The sequence below is a fragment of the Canis lupus genome, chromosome 2 (genome assembly GCF_003254725.2).
Source record: "Canis lupus dingo isolate Sandy chromosome 2, ASM325472v2, whole genome shotgun sequence".
NCBI lineage: Eukaryota > Metazoa > Chordata > Mammalia > Carnivora > Canidae > Canis > Canis lupus.
In genome coordinates, this window is record NC_064244.1 from 8,731,466 (window position 1) to 8,747,964 (window position 16,499).

Here is a 16,499-nt window from a genome sequence, read left to right on the forward strand (position 1 = left end):
ATTAATCCTATATGGTTATGTAGCGCAGCCCATATTCAGTCACCAGAACAATGAATGTGTCAAAACATTTTAAAGCGACTGCATCTTAAAAGGGACCAGAGACAAACGCAAGCATCTATTAACACACATGGAGCAGGAGAATATTCTCTCTTCAAAAACACAATGAAATGCTTACGAGATGACAATATTTTAATAATGTTTAAAAAATATTATTTTAGACGCGCCAGAGAGGGTTTCAAATTAAATTAGTGTGCCTTTCATTGAAATAGGGAGCGAGCTTTCCAGGGCCTTTTTGCCCCTCCCCCAACTCGCTCCTGAACGACCACTAGGGGTCAGTATGAAGACACAGTTCCCTCCACTGCTCGCAGAGGTGGGGAAAAAAAAACCCACCACCAAGCTCTGGAAACATTTTCCCAGGGAAAAACCCTGATGCAACAAAGACAATAACTGCACGGCTTCAGCATTCTGAAGTCTGTACCATGAGTTTGCATTTTTCATGAGCCTACGTTTATTTTGTAAATCACAGTGGATTCGTTCTACAGTCCATGTTTCGTTAATGGCAAAGTATTCAAAGGGACGAGATTACTTACTCTAAGTGAATCTGCGTGTATTGGCCAAGAAGGATTAGGTTCTAGAATAGAGGGTAAAATTTCTTTTCAGAGGGTGAGGTTGCACGAGTCGAGCCACCTCAAAGCCATAATCCCATCTCTTCCTGTAGAGGAACGGAGATGGAAGTGAAGCTGGTGGTGTTTTGCCAACTTTAGGGGAGACCTTTTTTTTTTCTCCTTCAAAATGACTGTGACGGTTCAGTGCACCCTAGCCAATTCTGAGAAATAGCATTTGTCTATATACTTAAGGGTACAAGTGTAAAAATAAATATACAAATATATCACCTTCCCCCAACTCTACTTAATGAGGTAAGAATAAAAAAAAAAAAAAAAAAAAGCTCTAAAAAGTGTTTTCTATACATGCTACAGAGATTTAACATTCCAACAAATGGCTCTGGGTCAGGCTCTCCCCTGATAGTGCCAAGTGATTGATAGGGAATTGGGTCACTGTGAATAGATGAAGCCCTGCCTTGAAGTGCTATATAAAGTTTCATAGGTGGCACACCTTTTTTTTTTTTTTTTCATTAATGATTTCATTCATTTGAAAGAGAGTATGAGAAAAGACAAGCAAGGGGAGGGGCAGAGGGTGAAGCAGACTCTCTATTGAGCTGGGAGCCCAATGCAGGATTTGATCCTTGGACCTTGGGATTGTGACCTGAGCTGCAGGCCGTGGCTGAACCAGCTGCGCCACCCAGGTGCCCCCATGGCACACCTTTGAAGTGGTTTTTCTACACATTACGTGGCTTTCTCAGGCACAGTACTCCGTGAATAATTCCACTATTTGGTCCATGCTTTATTTCTATGTTAGTGAATAGAAATTTTAATACTGATAATACAAAATGACAGGTTATCCATAGATAATAAAGAACATTGAGAAGTTCCCAAAGTACTCAGACATCCATATAAATTGGGGGCATTGTGTCTCTTTCTGGAATCCCTTTGGGATTCCTGACTTCCTTTGCTGTGGTTGACTGTAGATCACACAATAGCAAAATGGTCCCTACAGAAGAACATTGTCTCTTGTGTTGTGGAGGCCTGGGGTGGCCCAGCAATCAATCAATTTTTGTTTGTTTAAGTAACCACTATATGGTGTTGTCATTTAGAACTTACTTAAGGCACTGCTGTTGTGGAAAGCCAAGAAGTGGTATAAAAAAAAAAAAAAAGAAAGAAATGGAGACAAGGTCTCTAAGCTTTAGGGAAATCACCCAGTTCTTCATGGAGAGAACATAAGTATGAAGAATCAGGTGTTAGTATGATATATGTATAAACAACAGAGACTTGATTATGTATTTTCTACAGCAAAACCACAGTTTGTACTTACTTATCTATGGGCATTAATTATATTATTACTTTTTATGTTTTTATTTTATTCTTATTTCCTAAAATAACTATCTTTTAAGAGCTATCTAGTAACCAACCATACTATTTTCTAATCTTTTCATAGTTTACTAATAGCCAGAAGTTACTCATTGTTGGCAAGGAAAATGAAAAACATCGAACTCTTTTTATTCTTAGGACAACTCAAAAACTCTAATTCTGATCAGATCCAACAGATGGCAGTGATGTTATAAATTAACAGTTTAAAATATTCTTGTTAATATGTAGAATCTACCCCTCAGAAGAATGTCAACCAGGAATAATTCTCTTGGTATTTGCATAAATAATGTACAGCTTTGATATGAATAATTGGATAGAAGAGTACGAGGTAAATATCATATGAATTTTCATTGGAATGGTATTTCCTAGATCAAAAATCAACAACTTTCTTTTTTCAAAAAGTATTATAAATTGAGAATTTTCAGAAGGATTAGCAGTGAACCAAGAAAGGATAACAGTGTCCAGAGCAACTAAATGAACTCTATTTTTTAAAAGATTTATTCCCCTATTTTTAGAGACAGAGAAAGAACATGCTGGCACACGAGGGGGCAGGGTAGGGGCAGAGGGAGAGGAGGAGAATCTTGGAGTAGGCTCCCTGCTGAGAATGGAGACTGACACAGGGCTTGATTCCATGACCCTAAGATCATGACCTGAGCCTAAAGCAAGAGTCAGAAGCTTACCTGATGGAGCCACCAAGGTGTCCCAGTGGGTTACATTTTTCTATAAAAAGTCATTATTGCTCTTTCGTTTCTATTTCCACCTATTTCTTCCTAAAGGAGGTTGTCTCTTAATTTATTCACTTAAAAAATAATTTTACTCTTCTTTTTCCTCTATCACTTTAGATAAGTGAATCTGGCTGTTCTTGTCCTTTTTTCCTATGCCTTCAGGCTGTTACTTTTATTTGTGTTCGTGGCCTTTCCATGTTTTTATCCACTTTAAGTGATCTTTACATTGCAGATAATAAAAAATGTAAGGTATGAGTAGAAAACTCTTAGAGGTTGCGTTTCCACTGTTGCTTCTGTGATCCAAATTATGTAAAAATGAACACACGAAACAACATAGATGATCACTTTCTGTTTTAGGTTCCGGGCATCAGTTGATGTCAGATAGACCTGTTTTTTTCACTATCCTATTGTTTTCCATCCTATTTTTGGTAAGTCCATTTGCCCCCACATACCTACTCTACAATGGGCACTATTCTAGATGTCTGGTAGGTTATCAGTGAATTAACTAGCCAAAGGTACCTCCTTCATGAGGGCTTGTCAGAGGAGGGTGAGGGATAGAAAATCAATAACAAACAATGAGTAAGTTACATAGTATGTCAGAAAATCGTAAGTGCTCTGGAGAAAGGGCAGCAAGGAAGGAGGTTTGAGAAAAAGTGTGTGTGGGTGCAACTGTAAACAATGTCGTCACAGTGGGTCTCTTTAAGAGGGTGGCATTTGAACAGACTTGAAGGATGTGGGGGAGTGAGCCACAGGCATTCTGGTATTGGAAGAACATTCCATGCAGAGAGAACAGTCCATCCACAAGGCTTGACGCAAAATACTACTGGAAGTTTTATGTATTTCCAGAATACTTTACTTTTCATCATTTCATTCCCCAATGCTGGCTTATTCGTATGAAAAGGGATTTGCATCTGTTAGATTATTATTGTTTTTTGAGTACAGTCTCAGTTTTCTATAACTCAAATACTTGAACACTTCATATATCCAGAATATACATGAGAACTACCAGAAAGGAAGAGAGAAAGAAGGGAAGAGAGAAAGGAAAGAAGAAATGGCCACTGAAGACTAAATTATCACTTAGAGAAGAGGTCTCAGCCCTTACAGCTTTTATATACAATTTGATAAAGCTTGGTTACCTGATACCCAAACTTTTAAGTAACTGAAAGGAAGGGATTTGAAGAGAATTTTGGCAGGATCAGTTCTGCCAATCAGATCTACAGACAGCAGTGAAAATAGATACTGACAGCCTGCCAGTAGAAGAGTCGACAAAATGCATCAATACCCAAAAGGCCCTGCCCCCAGCGGGCCACACTCAGAGCAGCGCAAGCATCCACCTTCCCTATGGGGCCCTGACACCTCCACCTTACAGCACATGATGGGCATCAACTCAAAATGGCAACCATAACCCTCCCCCAAAAGTCTAATAACAGTATGATCAGTTTCAAAGGTTGGGAGGAAAGCATTTTAGAAGGTTTTAATTCAAATGCATTAAAATTTTTTAAAGATTTGTGGATTATAAAGAATTTTCAAATATACTAAAAACTTGTACATCTAGGAAGCCTCATTCACAGAGAATACCCATTAGGCAAGATCGTTTGGCATCAATTAAGGTGACATTTATAATTAAAGTTGAAAGGGTTATGGTTATAGTCTGGTTATTTATCATTGCTACCAAAATTGCTCATCATCTTACCATTCTATTACATATGAGTGTATTTTCCTTCTTAAGAAAACAAGATGTGTGAAAATCTGAATTTAGTTATTTTAGATTATAAATATATATAAAATTCTATTTTCAGGCTGTAAGATATTTTATTTTTTAAAAGCATTTGCAAAAAAAAAAAAAAAAAAAAAGCATTTGCCAGTTTTACAAAAAGGGTCACCACAAAGTATATTTCTCCTTCCTTGATTTTTTTCCTTTAATTTAGAAAATTTTGATTTACCCACAACTTTCCAGGCAAAAACCCATTGTTACATAAAGGAAATTATATCAGCATGTAATCATAACACATCAGAGATTACTCAATTCATGAAATGGTCTTTCAACTCCAGAAGGTGCCCTGACTTTAAGCAATAGAAAACCATTTTGGGCACATAGGGACATGAATGTCGGAGAAGGAGCTGCCTTTTAACGAACAAATTAGTATTCACAATGCCTAACTGTAATTTTTTTTTTTAATTAGGCTAGCAATTATCAGGTATCTAAACAGTTACCCAGTGCACCTGGAAGACATTAGCTCTGGTTTTTTGCCTTCTCTTACCACTTAGGTGTGGCAGGAAAGGAACATTCTTTCCATCCCCCAGTCCCACCACCCCAGCAGCAGAGCCATGACTCAGCCCCCCATCCCCTACCGCATAGCTAGGAAAGGTAATCTAAGGCCCTGCTTCTAAAAGGTGATGCTAGAAATACTCACCATTGCTGAGTTTAAGCTAATACGTCTTTTTTTTTTTTTATACGTCTTTAAAGATGATCTGAGTAGAAAACATTTCTTATTAAAAATAATCAATCATGGTTGCTGTCTCTTCTGTTGTGGTTCTAATTAATACTCTAAGAGGCTTGCTACAAGGATAGACAATGTGGCTTATTTGTTTTCATTCCTTTTGATTGACTATAAAATCTTTGTCAACTCTAGTCTTCAGCATTGGCACAAACATGTCAAATCTGACTCCACTTCCTCATCAGAAACATTTACTTTCAATATTTTTTAGCTCAAAGAGTCCAAAGTAAAAACTCTATAGGCCTCAAAAGACATCCATAAAACCACTTTTATTCACGTCCCATTTCCCATAACAAACACAAATTGAAAAAAAAAATCATAGTGGACAATATACAATAGGTTAAAGAAATAACTGCAATTTAAAATTTATAAAAAATTAAAACAAATTACAAAAATAAAGATATATGCATCATCATTTAGTCTTAATTGACCTTTCTATGTTGACAAAATGGAACTATAGACTTAGATGACAAAACTGTGAAATAGATGATTAAATTGCAAGAGAGAATCTGGAGGCAGCCTCTTTTAGAAGCTACTTAACATCCTAATTTTCTACGATTTTATATAAAACTGTGAGATGATAAAACTTAGGCAAACCTACATCAAATTAAGACATCTATACACTCTGGAGGCCTATTTAAAGTATTTTAGGTAATACATAAATCTAAATGCACCCGAGATAAAAGTGTTTTAGTGTCACTGATAAGATTTTTGCACCAGCGTGACTATTCTGGAACAGTCACTGAATATGCTATTTTCAAACTGCTACTTACTATGTATGACTCAATATTCTAGAAGTTTGTGCACTTTCATATAGATGATGATGACCTTGAATTTCAGAAATTACCATGTCAAAGACGGTAGCTATTAAAGGAACACAATTTTGTTCTGATGTTTCTACATTTTGGCTGTATTTTAATCGGGCATTGTTAGATTTTTACTCATTGCGTTAAGGTCTTTATAAAATGTGTGGGAGTAGAAAAAGGGAAAGAAAGGGTAAGAAAAAGATTAAGTATATGAGGAGGTGGAAGATTTATTTCAAGTTAGGAAAGAGTAATTTTAGCCACAATGTCACAAAACAATAACATACACAGAAGTTAATAACTTACGTATTATGATGGTGGATTTTATGTGTCAATGTGACTGAGCTAAACAATATCCAGATAGCTAGTAAACCATTATTTTTGGGTGTGTCTGTGAAGGTGTTTCTGGAAGAGGTTAGCATTTGAATCAGTAGACCGAGTAAAGGTTGCAATCACCAAAGTGGGTGGGCATCATCTAATCCGATGAGGGTCCAAATAGGACAAAAAAGGTGGAAAGGTGAACTTGCTCTGCCTAAGCTGAGACATTCATCTTCTCCTGCCCTGGCACATGGGCTCCCTTGGCTCTCAGCAATTCAGATTCAGACTAAATTATACCACCATCCTTCTTGGTTCCCCAGTTTAGAGATGGCAGATCATGAAACTTCTTGGCCTTCATAATCACATAAGCCAAGTCCTATCATAAAACTCCCCCTCCCTGGGGCACCTGGGTGTCTCAGCGGTTGAGTGTCTGCCTTTGCCTCAGCGCATGATCCCAGAGTCCTGGAATCGAGTCCCACATCGGGCTCCCCACAGGAAGCCTGCTTCTCCTTCTGCCTGTGTCTCTGCCTCTCTCTCTCTGTCTGTCATGAATAAATAAATAAAATCTTAAAAACAAAAAACAAAAAACAAAAACTCCTCCTCGATGTATATTATGTCCTTTGGTTCTGGTTTCCTAGAGAATCCTGACTAATAAACATACTAAATAGGGAGGGAAAATATTTTATTTATGAAAATTGCCTTCAAGAAATTCTCACTCTTTTATAAGGTGATCTTCTATAGAGAAAAGAACATACAAATTCTGGAAGCCAGCAGACCCGGGTTTAGTCTCCAGCTCAGCTATTTTAATAAATTTGTATACCCAGGAAAACAAGGTAAATTGCAGAACATCAGTTTTCTCATTTGTTGACAGATTATCTTGGTAATTAAAATTTGTAATGAATATAGATCACGTACCAAAGTCCTTGGAATGCCCAGGGCATCTTTTCATCTTTCCTCATAGTATTTACTCATAATATGTTGTTTCAGATTGACTTTCTAAAATGTTTCTAGATTACTTAAAGTTTAAGTCTTAAACTTTAAGTCTTAAAGTCTTAAAGTTAAAATGAACCTTTAAATTTTTTTCTGGATTTATCAAAGGTTTATATAAAGTTGTCTTTAATATTTCCAGCACTATCCAGTTCTGTTTGTTCTGGAATCTTCCACAAGAGTGGGTTCTTAAGGAACAATCCAAGATAGAACATCTGACAGAATATGTAGACTGCCTCGAAAGCCAAAATACTACAATTAGAACATGCTGGACTGTGAGACGTCCCCCAATGAGACAGTGTTGAGTTGTTTGGTACTCACATTACATTGGCGGTGTTGCATGTGGTCAGATTAGCCAGGGCAAGGGCCGCAGCTTCCCTGACTTCTTCACTGTCACTCTTGAGCAACTGAATTAACTGTGGAATCCCTGTAGAAACAGAAAGGGAAGATGTGGTTCTATAAACATCCAGGTAAGCGACAGCTTCGTGGCCTAAAAATGTTCAAAATGTGTTTGTCCACTTTGCTTACCCTGATTATTGAAAAATTCTTTGCTGCCCGAATTCTCACACATCACCGAAATGGCTTGGCAAGCAGCAATTTTCGTTCCATCGTTTTCAGAACCCAAAAGGGCTACAAGGCATTTTTCGACCTCTTGTTCATGAAAAAGTTTTCTAATTTCAGCTTGTATAAACCAAAAGAAAAAAAATCAGAATTCTGCAGCAAAAATTGTATAAGGGTAGCTACTTAATCATCTAAAATATGACAGGATTTCAAACTATTTCTTAGCTTCAGGAACAAAGACTCTAAACTAAACAAAATAAACACCTGTTTAACCTTTAGAACACAGTGATTATGCAAAATGACTTATGGATATTGGAATTTTTTTCTGTTCCCTAATATTATATTAATAATACAGCAAAGAAAATTCTAGGGGTGCTTTGGTAGCACAGTTGGTTAAGCCTCCGATTCTTTTTTCCTTAAGATTTTATTCATTTATTCATGAGAGACACAGAGAGAGAGAGGAGGGAGGGGGCAGAAACAGGCAGAGGGAGAAGCAGGCTCCATGCAGGGAGCCTGATGTGGGACTCAATCCCGGAACTCCAGGATCACTCTCTGGGCCAAAGGCAGGTGCCAAACCGTTGAGCCACCCAGGGATCCCCAAACCTCCGATTCTTGGTATCAGCTCAGGTCGTGATCTCAGAGTGGTGAGATTGAGCCCCACATGGGGTCTGTGCTCAGCATGAAGTTTGCTTGAGATTCTCTCTCCCCCTCTGCCTCTCCTGCTGGTGCTCTCTGTCTTTCTAAAATAAGCAAATCTTAAAAAAAGAAAAAAAGAACATTCTATAATAAGAAAAAGGGCAAGGTTCAACTTTAGAGAGAATTTATTTAATGCCAAACATGGTGTCTGGCATGGTGATGTGCTTACACATGCTGTCTTCACACCAAGGACAAAACTGCATTTATTTGATATTTATTTTAAATACACAACTCAATGTCTGAAGAATGCTTAAGGTATATAAACCGGTGTGCTAGATGCTTGAGAGAAGAGGAGAAAGTAAAAATGAGTAATAAAGTATAATCCTAAGTCTTAAGGATTTATAATCTTATATCAAAAAATCATAATCATTTCTTCTCTTGTTTACATGCTATTGTAGCAAAAATTAAAATAAATATTTAATTACTAAATTACCATCAGTATAATCTAAACATACATTAGCATAGTTTTCTTTATGTGAAAACAAATAAAATGATGACTCTAAGTACATACCATGATATTCATCCCATTTTAGAACTCTAAATGAAAAAACAAAGTATTTTTAATCTTCTTTTTGTTCCCTAATGTTTTTCTCTTGATTTTGTTTCATTTTCTTAATAAATGACAGCCTCATTACTATACTAAGCAAACAATGCATTAAACTAAATTAGAACATTAAAACTTAATTTTTTGTTTTGTGTTCTATAGTTAATTCTAAATAAGTTACATTTATTAAAGACATATACTAGAAAAAATGTATTAAACCAAACTCAGTTTTAATGCAATAAGAGGTAAAAGAGAATAGTTTGAAAAGCAACAGCTTACAAGTAATTCTTTGCTAATTTATATACAGTTCCTTCAAAAAAACGTCATAAGTTTGATTCTCCGTTAATTGACCTTCATAAACTCAATTTATATGATTAAAGCAGAAGAATGTGAGATATATGCTCTTAAGATGTTGATATACATAAGAGAAGACTGTTCTGTTAGAATAAAAATTTCTGCAAAAACTGCTGATACTAATTTACATCATACATAATTGTATGTGGAAGTAATTCATTACTTATATACACTGTAATTAACTTGTTTTTCCAGGAATATTCTCAGAAGTTATTGAAACTGGTTTTCCACTTTAAAGTTAACATATGATTTCTGTGTTCTTCCAACAATGAGTTTTTAGAATTGCCCTCTTCACAGAAGCAGAACCATCATCTTTGCAAACACTTCTGGCCTTTGTTCATCTGATACACAGCAATCTGGTCATAACTGGCACTAGCTAAATTACTAACACTTCTGTTCATTTGTCTTAAACCAATTATGAACCATGTCCTGTAATCCCATCATTTTAATCCCTTGCTCCTTTCATTTAAAATTCATTTTCAGTCAGGTCAAATCTGTTTTATAAAAATGTTGTGATTAATAGTTAAATCTCAAGTAGGTGGCTTCTGAAATGTTTTAAAATATATGTGGTCCTGATTAGTATTCCCTGAAGAAACAAGATCTGAGAGTTTTTTAGTCTCTGACCTAAAATGTTTAGATTTATAATTAAGACTTCCCTGAATCTAAAGCTCTAAATCAACTTTACTAAACAGAACACTCTCAACGTAAATTCTACCAGGAAAATCAGCCAAAAAAAAAATTAATTTGTAAAGACTAACTTTGAAGTATGTAGTGTTGCATTCAGAAAACGGTATATATGCAATTATTGGAAAGATTTTTTTTCAAAATAATCTAAATACCGTGGGCAAGGGATCCCTGGGTGGCGCAGCGGTTTGGCGCCTGCCTTTGGCCTAGGGCGCGATCCTGGAGACCTGGGATCGATTCCCACGTCGGGCTCCCGGTGCATGGAGCCTGCTTCTCTCTGCCTGTGTCTCTGCCTCTCTTTCTCTCTCTGTGACTATCATAAATAAATAAAAATTTAAAAAAAAAAAAAAAAAAAAAAAAAAAAAAATACCGTGGGCAATTAGTTTCTCAACCCTGCTGGGAGTGTTCTCAAAATCCAGCTGTGTTCACCAAACCTCAAAAGTGCTGACTGCAGTGTGGCTATAATAGATTTAAAAGATGAATTAACATATTAACCAAGTTCCTTCATTGAATTGCTACACCAAGAAGTAAAGTATTCACGTTTTAATTACACAAATAATAAAGATGGCAAGGTAATTATGCGACTAATAGAGTAATGTCTTTTAAAAATAACATTTGCACAGTATCACTAAAATAAAAGCAGGAGGTTTTGTAACTGGAAATAAATCTGCACGTAATAATGCTTTTCTTCACCCACTCTTGGAAGTTGCTATTGTGCCACCTTTGCTCCTGCTGGGATGTTAATGCCAGTTCATAAACCTCATGGCACTGTGGTAATTAACACCTTCCTCCTCCTGGTGCCAGGTCAAAGGCAGACTGATCTGGGCTTTCCACTGTGGGGACACATGCTACAAGTACTCAACAAACAAAACTTAAAGACTGTATATTATTAAGGGTTGGTGTGTTTCAACTGTATTTTCGACATGCAATGACAATGCCTTGCCTAACCTACAAAAGAATGTTCGATGATGATGGAAAGTAAAAAAAAAAAAAAATTATAGATGAATACTGATGTTATTTGTTAAAATTTGCTTATGAATGAAGTTTTCTAACTGCAAATATCTTCTCCCATTCAGTAGGTAGTCTTTTAGTCTTGCTGAGTATTTCCTTTCCTGTACAGAAGCTTTTTATTTTGATGTAGTCCCAATAGTTTATTTTTGCTTTTGTTTCCCTTGCCTCAGGAGACATATCTAGAAAAATGTTGCTACAGCGGATGTCAGAGAAATTACTGCCTGTGCTCTCTTCCAGAATTTTCTAACTGTGGAAAATTATTTTGAAACTTAATGACTATTTATTTTAAATACAGAAATATTAGGATATCACTTTGTTAATCCTTATTAAGTTTTTAGAGTTTTTAATCATTGTTACTAATTACTCTAAAATAAAGCATGCTATAGCTGGCTGGGTCTGGCAGAGAGAAGTCAAGGCAGGCTAGAGTTGATATAAAAAGGGGTAGACGAGAAACATAGGTAGGGTTTGCAAAGAAAGAACAGTATAGAATGAAGATGGTTATTGTCAATCTGGCCATATAACTAGCATAAGGACATACATACCTACATGCATACATACATAAATAAATAAATGAGCATAATCAGGTAAATGTTTGTCTGTAGGATGTAGGAGTTGAAAAGTCAATGTCAAATTCTATAAGGACTGTTTTGGCACAACAGTAGAAGCAGAAGTCACATGCTTAAGGTTAAGGGATGGAGATAAAATGAAGAGGTAGAGCTATTTAAAATTGACTAGTCTTTCAAAGAAGTTGATTGAGAAGAAAAGGGGGGAAAAGCCCTGGGGCAGGAACAAGTCAGGAAGAAAGAAATATTCACAAACTACTGGTCAATGAACAATTATGGTCTCCTCAGAATGTTCCAAACTTGTATCAGCTTCCTCCAACATAACCAGTGGGACCAGGAGAAAACAGCACATTAGTGTTGTGATGTCACCTAAGAGGAAAACCCCTTCATCACCCAAAACTGGGGTGACGGATTCTAGTGCCACATCAGTTGAGGGAGTAAATAGGCAAACGGCATCCTGTATGTCTTTTCTGTTCATTACAATGAGGCCTAGGCAGACCACTGCTCATTCTACGGTGACTAAAACATTAAAAAAGAAAATTATGAGTGTATAATAAGTATAGAATAATGAGACAGAGACATGTTAAAATAATAAATATTCTTGGGGGAAATATTAAAACTAAAGCAATAACCAAAAGTATAATAGGAAAAAAAAGTTTCCAAAGTTAGGGGAAAAAAAAAAACCCACCAATAACAAATCCAAAACATGATTTGGTAGACCACAAGGCTTTTCTATGTTGTAGGCAGGGAGTGGGAAGTGTGTGTGTGTCAGACACATTTTGACAAAGTTTTTTTTAACTTCTAGGATAAAGAACTCTACACAAATACAAAAAGAACATAGATTATATACAAAAGAATGGAAATCAGACTGTCATTAGACTCAGACACTACAAAAACAAGGTTTGTAGAAATTTAAGAAAATGCTATGGTGCAAGGATTCCAAACTCAGCTAAACTGCCATATGTGTTTGAAGGCAACAAACATGCACAGTGAAGGTCTCAAAAAATACCACTCTTGACTATTCCTGAATACATCTTTTTTAACTGAAAAAAATACTCCAATTGAGAAATGAACCCAAAATAAAAACCTTAGGAATGGGTATGTTTTATGATGAGAAATTTACAATGTACATTGAAGTGGATTCAATATGTAAATAATGGTAAATATGGATAAAATTGAGCATAATGGCAAAGTGACTCATTAAAAAGAGAACTCTGTAGATTTTAGAGAGGAGAATCTATAATGCCCTATGAAATTTACAAACATCAGGAAAGCAAAGAGTTATGGAAGCAAAAATGCTAGCTATCTTAAATAACTATAGTAACTCTATCTTCAAAATAGTCATTTAAAATTTCTTTTAATCTATATAACAAAAAAGAAAGAAAGAAGACAAAGAAGACAACATAGAAAAATAAAACATAAAACATGGTGTCAGGAAGAAGGTCAAACAAATATAATCATTGTAAAAATAAATCTAACAATGGTTCATCATCTTGTCTTTGGATCTAGCAGTAGTGATGGTTTCACAATGTTGCTAATCTGTGGAGACCTCACCAACTTTGTTTGTTCCCTTAGCCCTAATTATACTTCTGACAATAGTCCCTTCATTTGTCTCTTTATTTAAACCATCTGGAGTTTACAGAGCTGGTTTTTGCCAAGACCATATTTGATGATAAACTGCAATCTTAATACCAAATTAGAATTTAAGGCTAAAAATCAGTTAAGTGAGTTTTTAAAAAAAATCAATAGTGGATATACAATAATATTAAATAAAGCAAAGTTAGTTAAAATAAAATTACAAGAGAAACATCAACAGAAATAACATAGTGAGAAACTTCTAACACACTACTCTTTTGTGATAGATCAGATACAAAATAAATATGACAAAAACAGTACAATGTAATTTACACAGTTAAACTAAAAGTAAATATCAAACTCTACATTCCACTGGAAATACATCTTTTTTCTATTCAACAAATATTTATTCACTTATTTTAGTCATTGTTTACCTTTATCTTCTACAATAGTGCCTTGCATATAGCATGCATAGAATAAATATTTATTAAGTAGTAAGCAAAGAGCATATCTTTTCAAGATTTCATAAAAGGCTTGTATACATCGATTATATACTAGGCCTCAATGAAAATGCAATATTATTTTCAAAGCAAAATTTATATTTTTTAAACTACAAATCAAATGAAAATGTTAGAATTTATTTTTTTTAAATATTTTATTTATTTATTTATGAGAGGCACAGAGAGAAAGAGGCAGAGACACAGGCAGAGAGAGAAGCAGGCTCCATGTAGGAAGCCCAATGTGGGACTCAATCCTGAGACTCCAGGATCACACATTGAGCTGAAGGCAGATGCTCAACCACTGAGCCACCCAGGTGTCCCAAAATGTTAGAATTTAAAATGGAAGACTTTGAGCTCTGGGTCCTGATGGAGAAATGGGATCTGGGGTTCACTGTAAGTCTTTCCCTCAAAGTATTGGCCCACTTTGCTGATGTGGTGCAAGAGGCTGATTATAATACTTGTTTCATAAAACTGAAATTGAAAATAATCATAAGATATAACCAAATCTTTATATTACATAAAATGATAGTGCATGTTTTTCAAATGCTGTTCATGATACATATCACTCCACTTCAAAGAGTGAATCATAAACAAGAGAACATGCAGAGAAAGTAAGAGGATGATTACAGGATAGCCTACAGACGTGATGTATGGTGAAAAATGAAGTAAATATAGATTCTTCAGTCTGGAAAAATGGTGGTTAGAGGGAACATGAAAAAAATCACAAATGGCATAGACGAAATAAATACAGATTTAGTCATTTGATTCTAAAATAAAGAGTGAGGAGACACAGTTTGGAACTGGAATGTAGTCATTTTAGAGCTAACATAAGGAAGTAGATTCATAAAGCATTAAGTGCCAGATGGGCTTTAAAGTCTATCTGGTTGAGTTTCTTTGTATTACAAATAAAGAATGGATTTCAACAAATGGTGATAGGAAAACCAGATTTCTACATGCAAAAGAATGAAGTTGGATCCTTACCTTACACCATATACAAAAGCAACTCAAAATGCATCAAAGACCTAAACGTAAGAGATAAAACTATAAAATTCTCTTTTTAAAGATTTTTTAAAAAGATTTTATTCACTTATTTGAGAGGAAGGAGAGAGAATGAGCAGGGGAGGAAGGGACAAAGGAAGAGGGAGAGCAGATTCCCTGCTGAGCAGGAAACCTGACTCAGGGCTTGATCCTCAGAATGTAGAATTGTGACCTGAGCCCAAGGCAGACACTTCACTGACTGAGCCACCCAGGTGCCCCAAAACTATAAAATTCTTAGAAGAAAACATAGGGGAAAATTTTCATGACATCAGATTTGTTAATGATTTTTTGGATATAACACCAAAAGCATAGGAAACAAACAAACAAAAAAAAATAAGTTGGACAACATCTGAATTAAAAATTGTGCATCAAAGGACCCAGTCAGGGCAGCCCTGGTGGCTTAGTGGTTTAGCAACACCTTCAGTCCAGGGCGTGATCCTGGAGATCCAGGATAGAGTCCCACATCGGGCTTCCTGCATGGAGCCTGCTTCTCCCTCTGCCTGTGTCTCTGCCTCTCTCTCTCTCTCTCTCTCTCTCATGAATAAATAAATAAAATCTTAAAAAAAAAAAAAAGGACCCAGTCAATAGAGTGAAAAGGCAACCCAGAGAATGGGAGAAAATATTTGCAAATCATACATCTGATGAAGAATTAATATCCAGAATATATTAAGAACTCTTATAGCTTAGTAAGAAAAAAAAATAAACAACCTGATTGAAAAATGGGCAAAGGATTTAAATAGACACTTTTCCAAAGAAGATAAACAAATGGCCAATAAACACATGGAAATATAGATCAACATCACTAATCATTAGAGAAATACAAACCAAAACACAATAAGATGCCACCTCATACCTCATACCCATTAGTGTAGCTACTAACTAAATAAATAAAACAGCAAATATTGGTGAGAAGGTAAAGAAATTGGAACCCTTGTGTCCTGTTGATGGGAATGTAAAATGGTGCAGTTGCTATGGAAAACAATATATCATATCCTCAACATATTTAACACAAGATTAATCATATAATCCAGCAATTCCAGTCATGAGTGTATACCCCAAAGAACTGAAAGCAGGGACTTGAAAAGCTATTTGTGTATGCATGTTCATATTATTCATAGTAGCCAAAAAGTAGAAGTAACCCAAGTGTCCATTAATAGATGAACAAATCAGCAAAATAGGCTATATACATACAATGGAACACTATTCAGCCTTATAAAGGAAGGAAATTCTGATGTATGCTAGAATATGGATGCACCTGAGGATAAGTCATGCAAAACGAAATAAGCCAGTCACAAATACATTGTATGGTTCCACTTATACAAGTATTTAAAATAGTCAAAATCAAAGAGACAGAAAGGATAGTGTATGTCAGGGACTGCAAGATGAAGTGAGGAGTTAATTGTTTCATAGGTATAGGGTGTCTGTTTTGCAAGATGAAGAGTTCTGGAGATGGATGGTGGCTATGGTAGCACAAAAATGTAAATATACTTCATACCACTGAGGTTAAAAATGGTTAAGATGGTAAACTTAATATTATGTGTATTTTACCACAATTTTTATTTATTTATTTATTTACTTTAAAGCCTATTTATTTATAATTTCTATACTCAACATGAGGCTGGAATTCATGAGATCAAGAGTCACAATACTCTACCAA

The 16,499-nt window shown here is 35.5% G+C and overlaps 1 protein-coding gene across 22 annotated transcripts in view; it reads right to left on the reverse strand.

Moving 5' to 3' along the window:
* The window catches only part of ARMC3 (armadillo repeat containing 3), a 101,860-nt gene that overhangs the window by 45,398 nt on the left and 39,963 nt on the right, over positions 1 to 16,499 (reverse strand). For all 22 annotated transcript variants that reach the window (XR_003142877.3, XM_025463952.3, XM_025463955.3 and 19 more), the window contains 2 exons: positions 7,845 to 7,997; positions 7,638 to 7,743 (listed from right to left, as the gene is read on the reverse strand). Coding sequence is in view for 21 of the 22 variants with exons in the window: in XM_025463952.3 (XP_025319737.3) it covers positions 7,638 to 7,743; positions 7,845 to 7,997 (259 nt within the window). In the remaining variant the exon portion in view is untranslated. The remainder of the gene's footprint in view (positions 1 to 7,637; positions 7,744 to 7,844; positions 7,998 to 16,499) is intronic.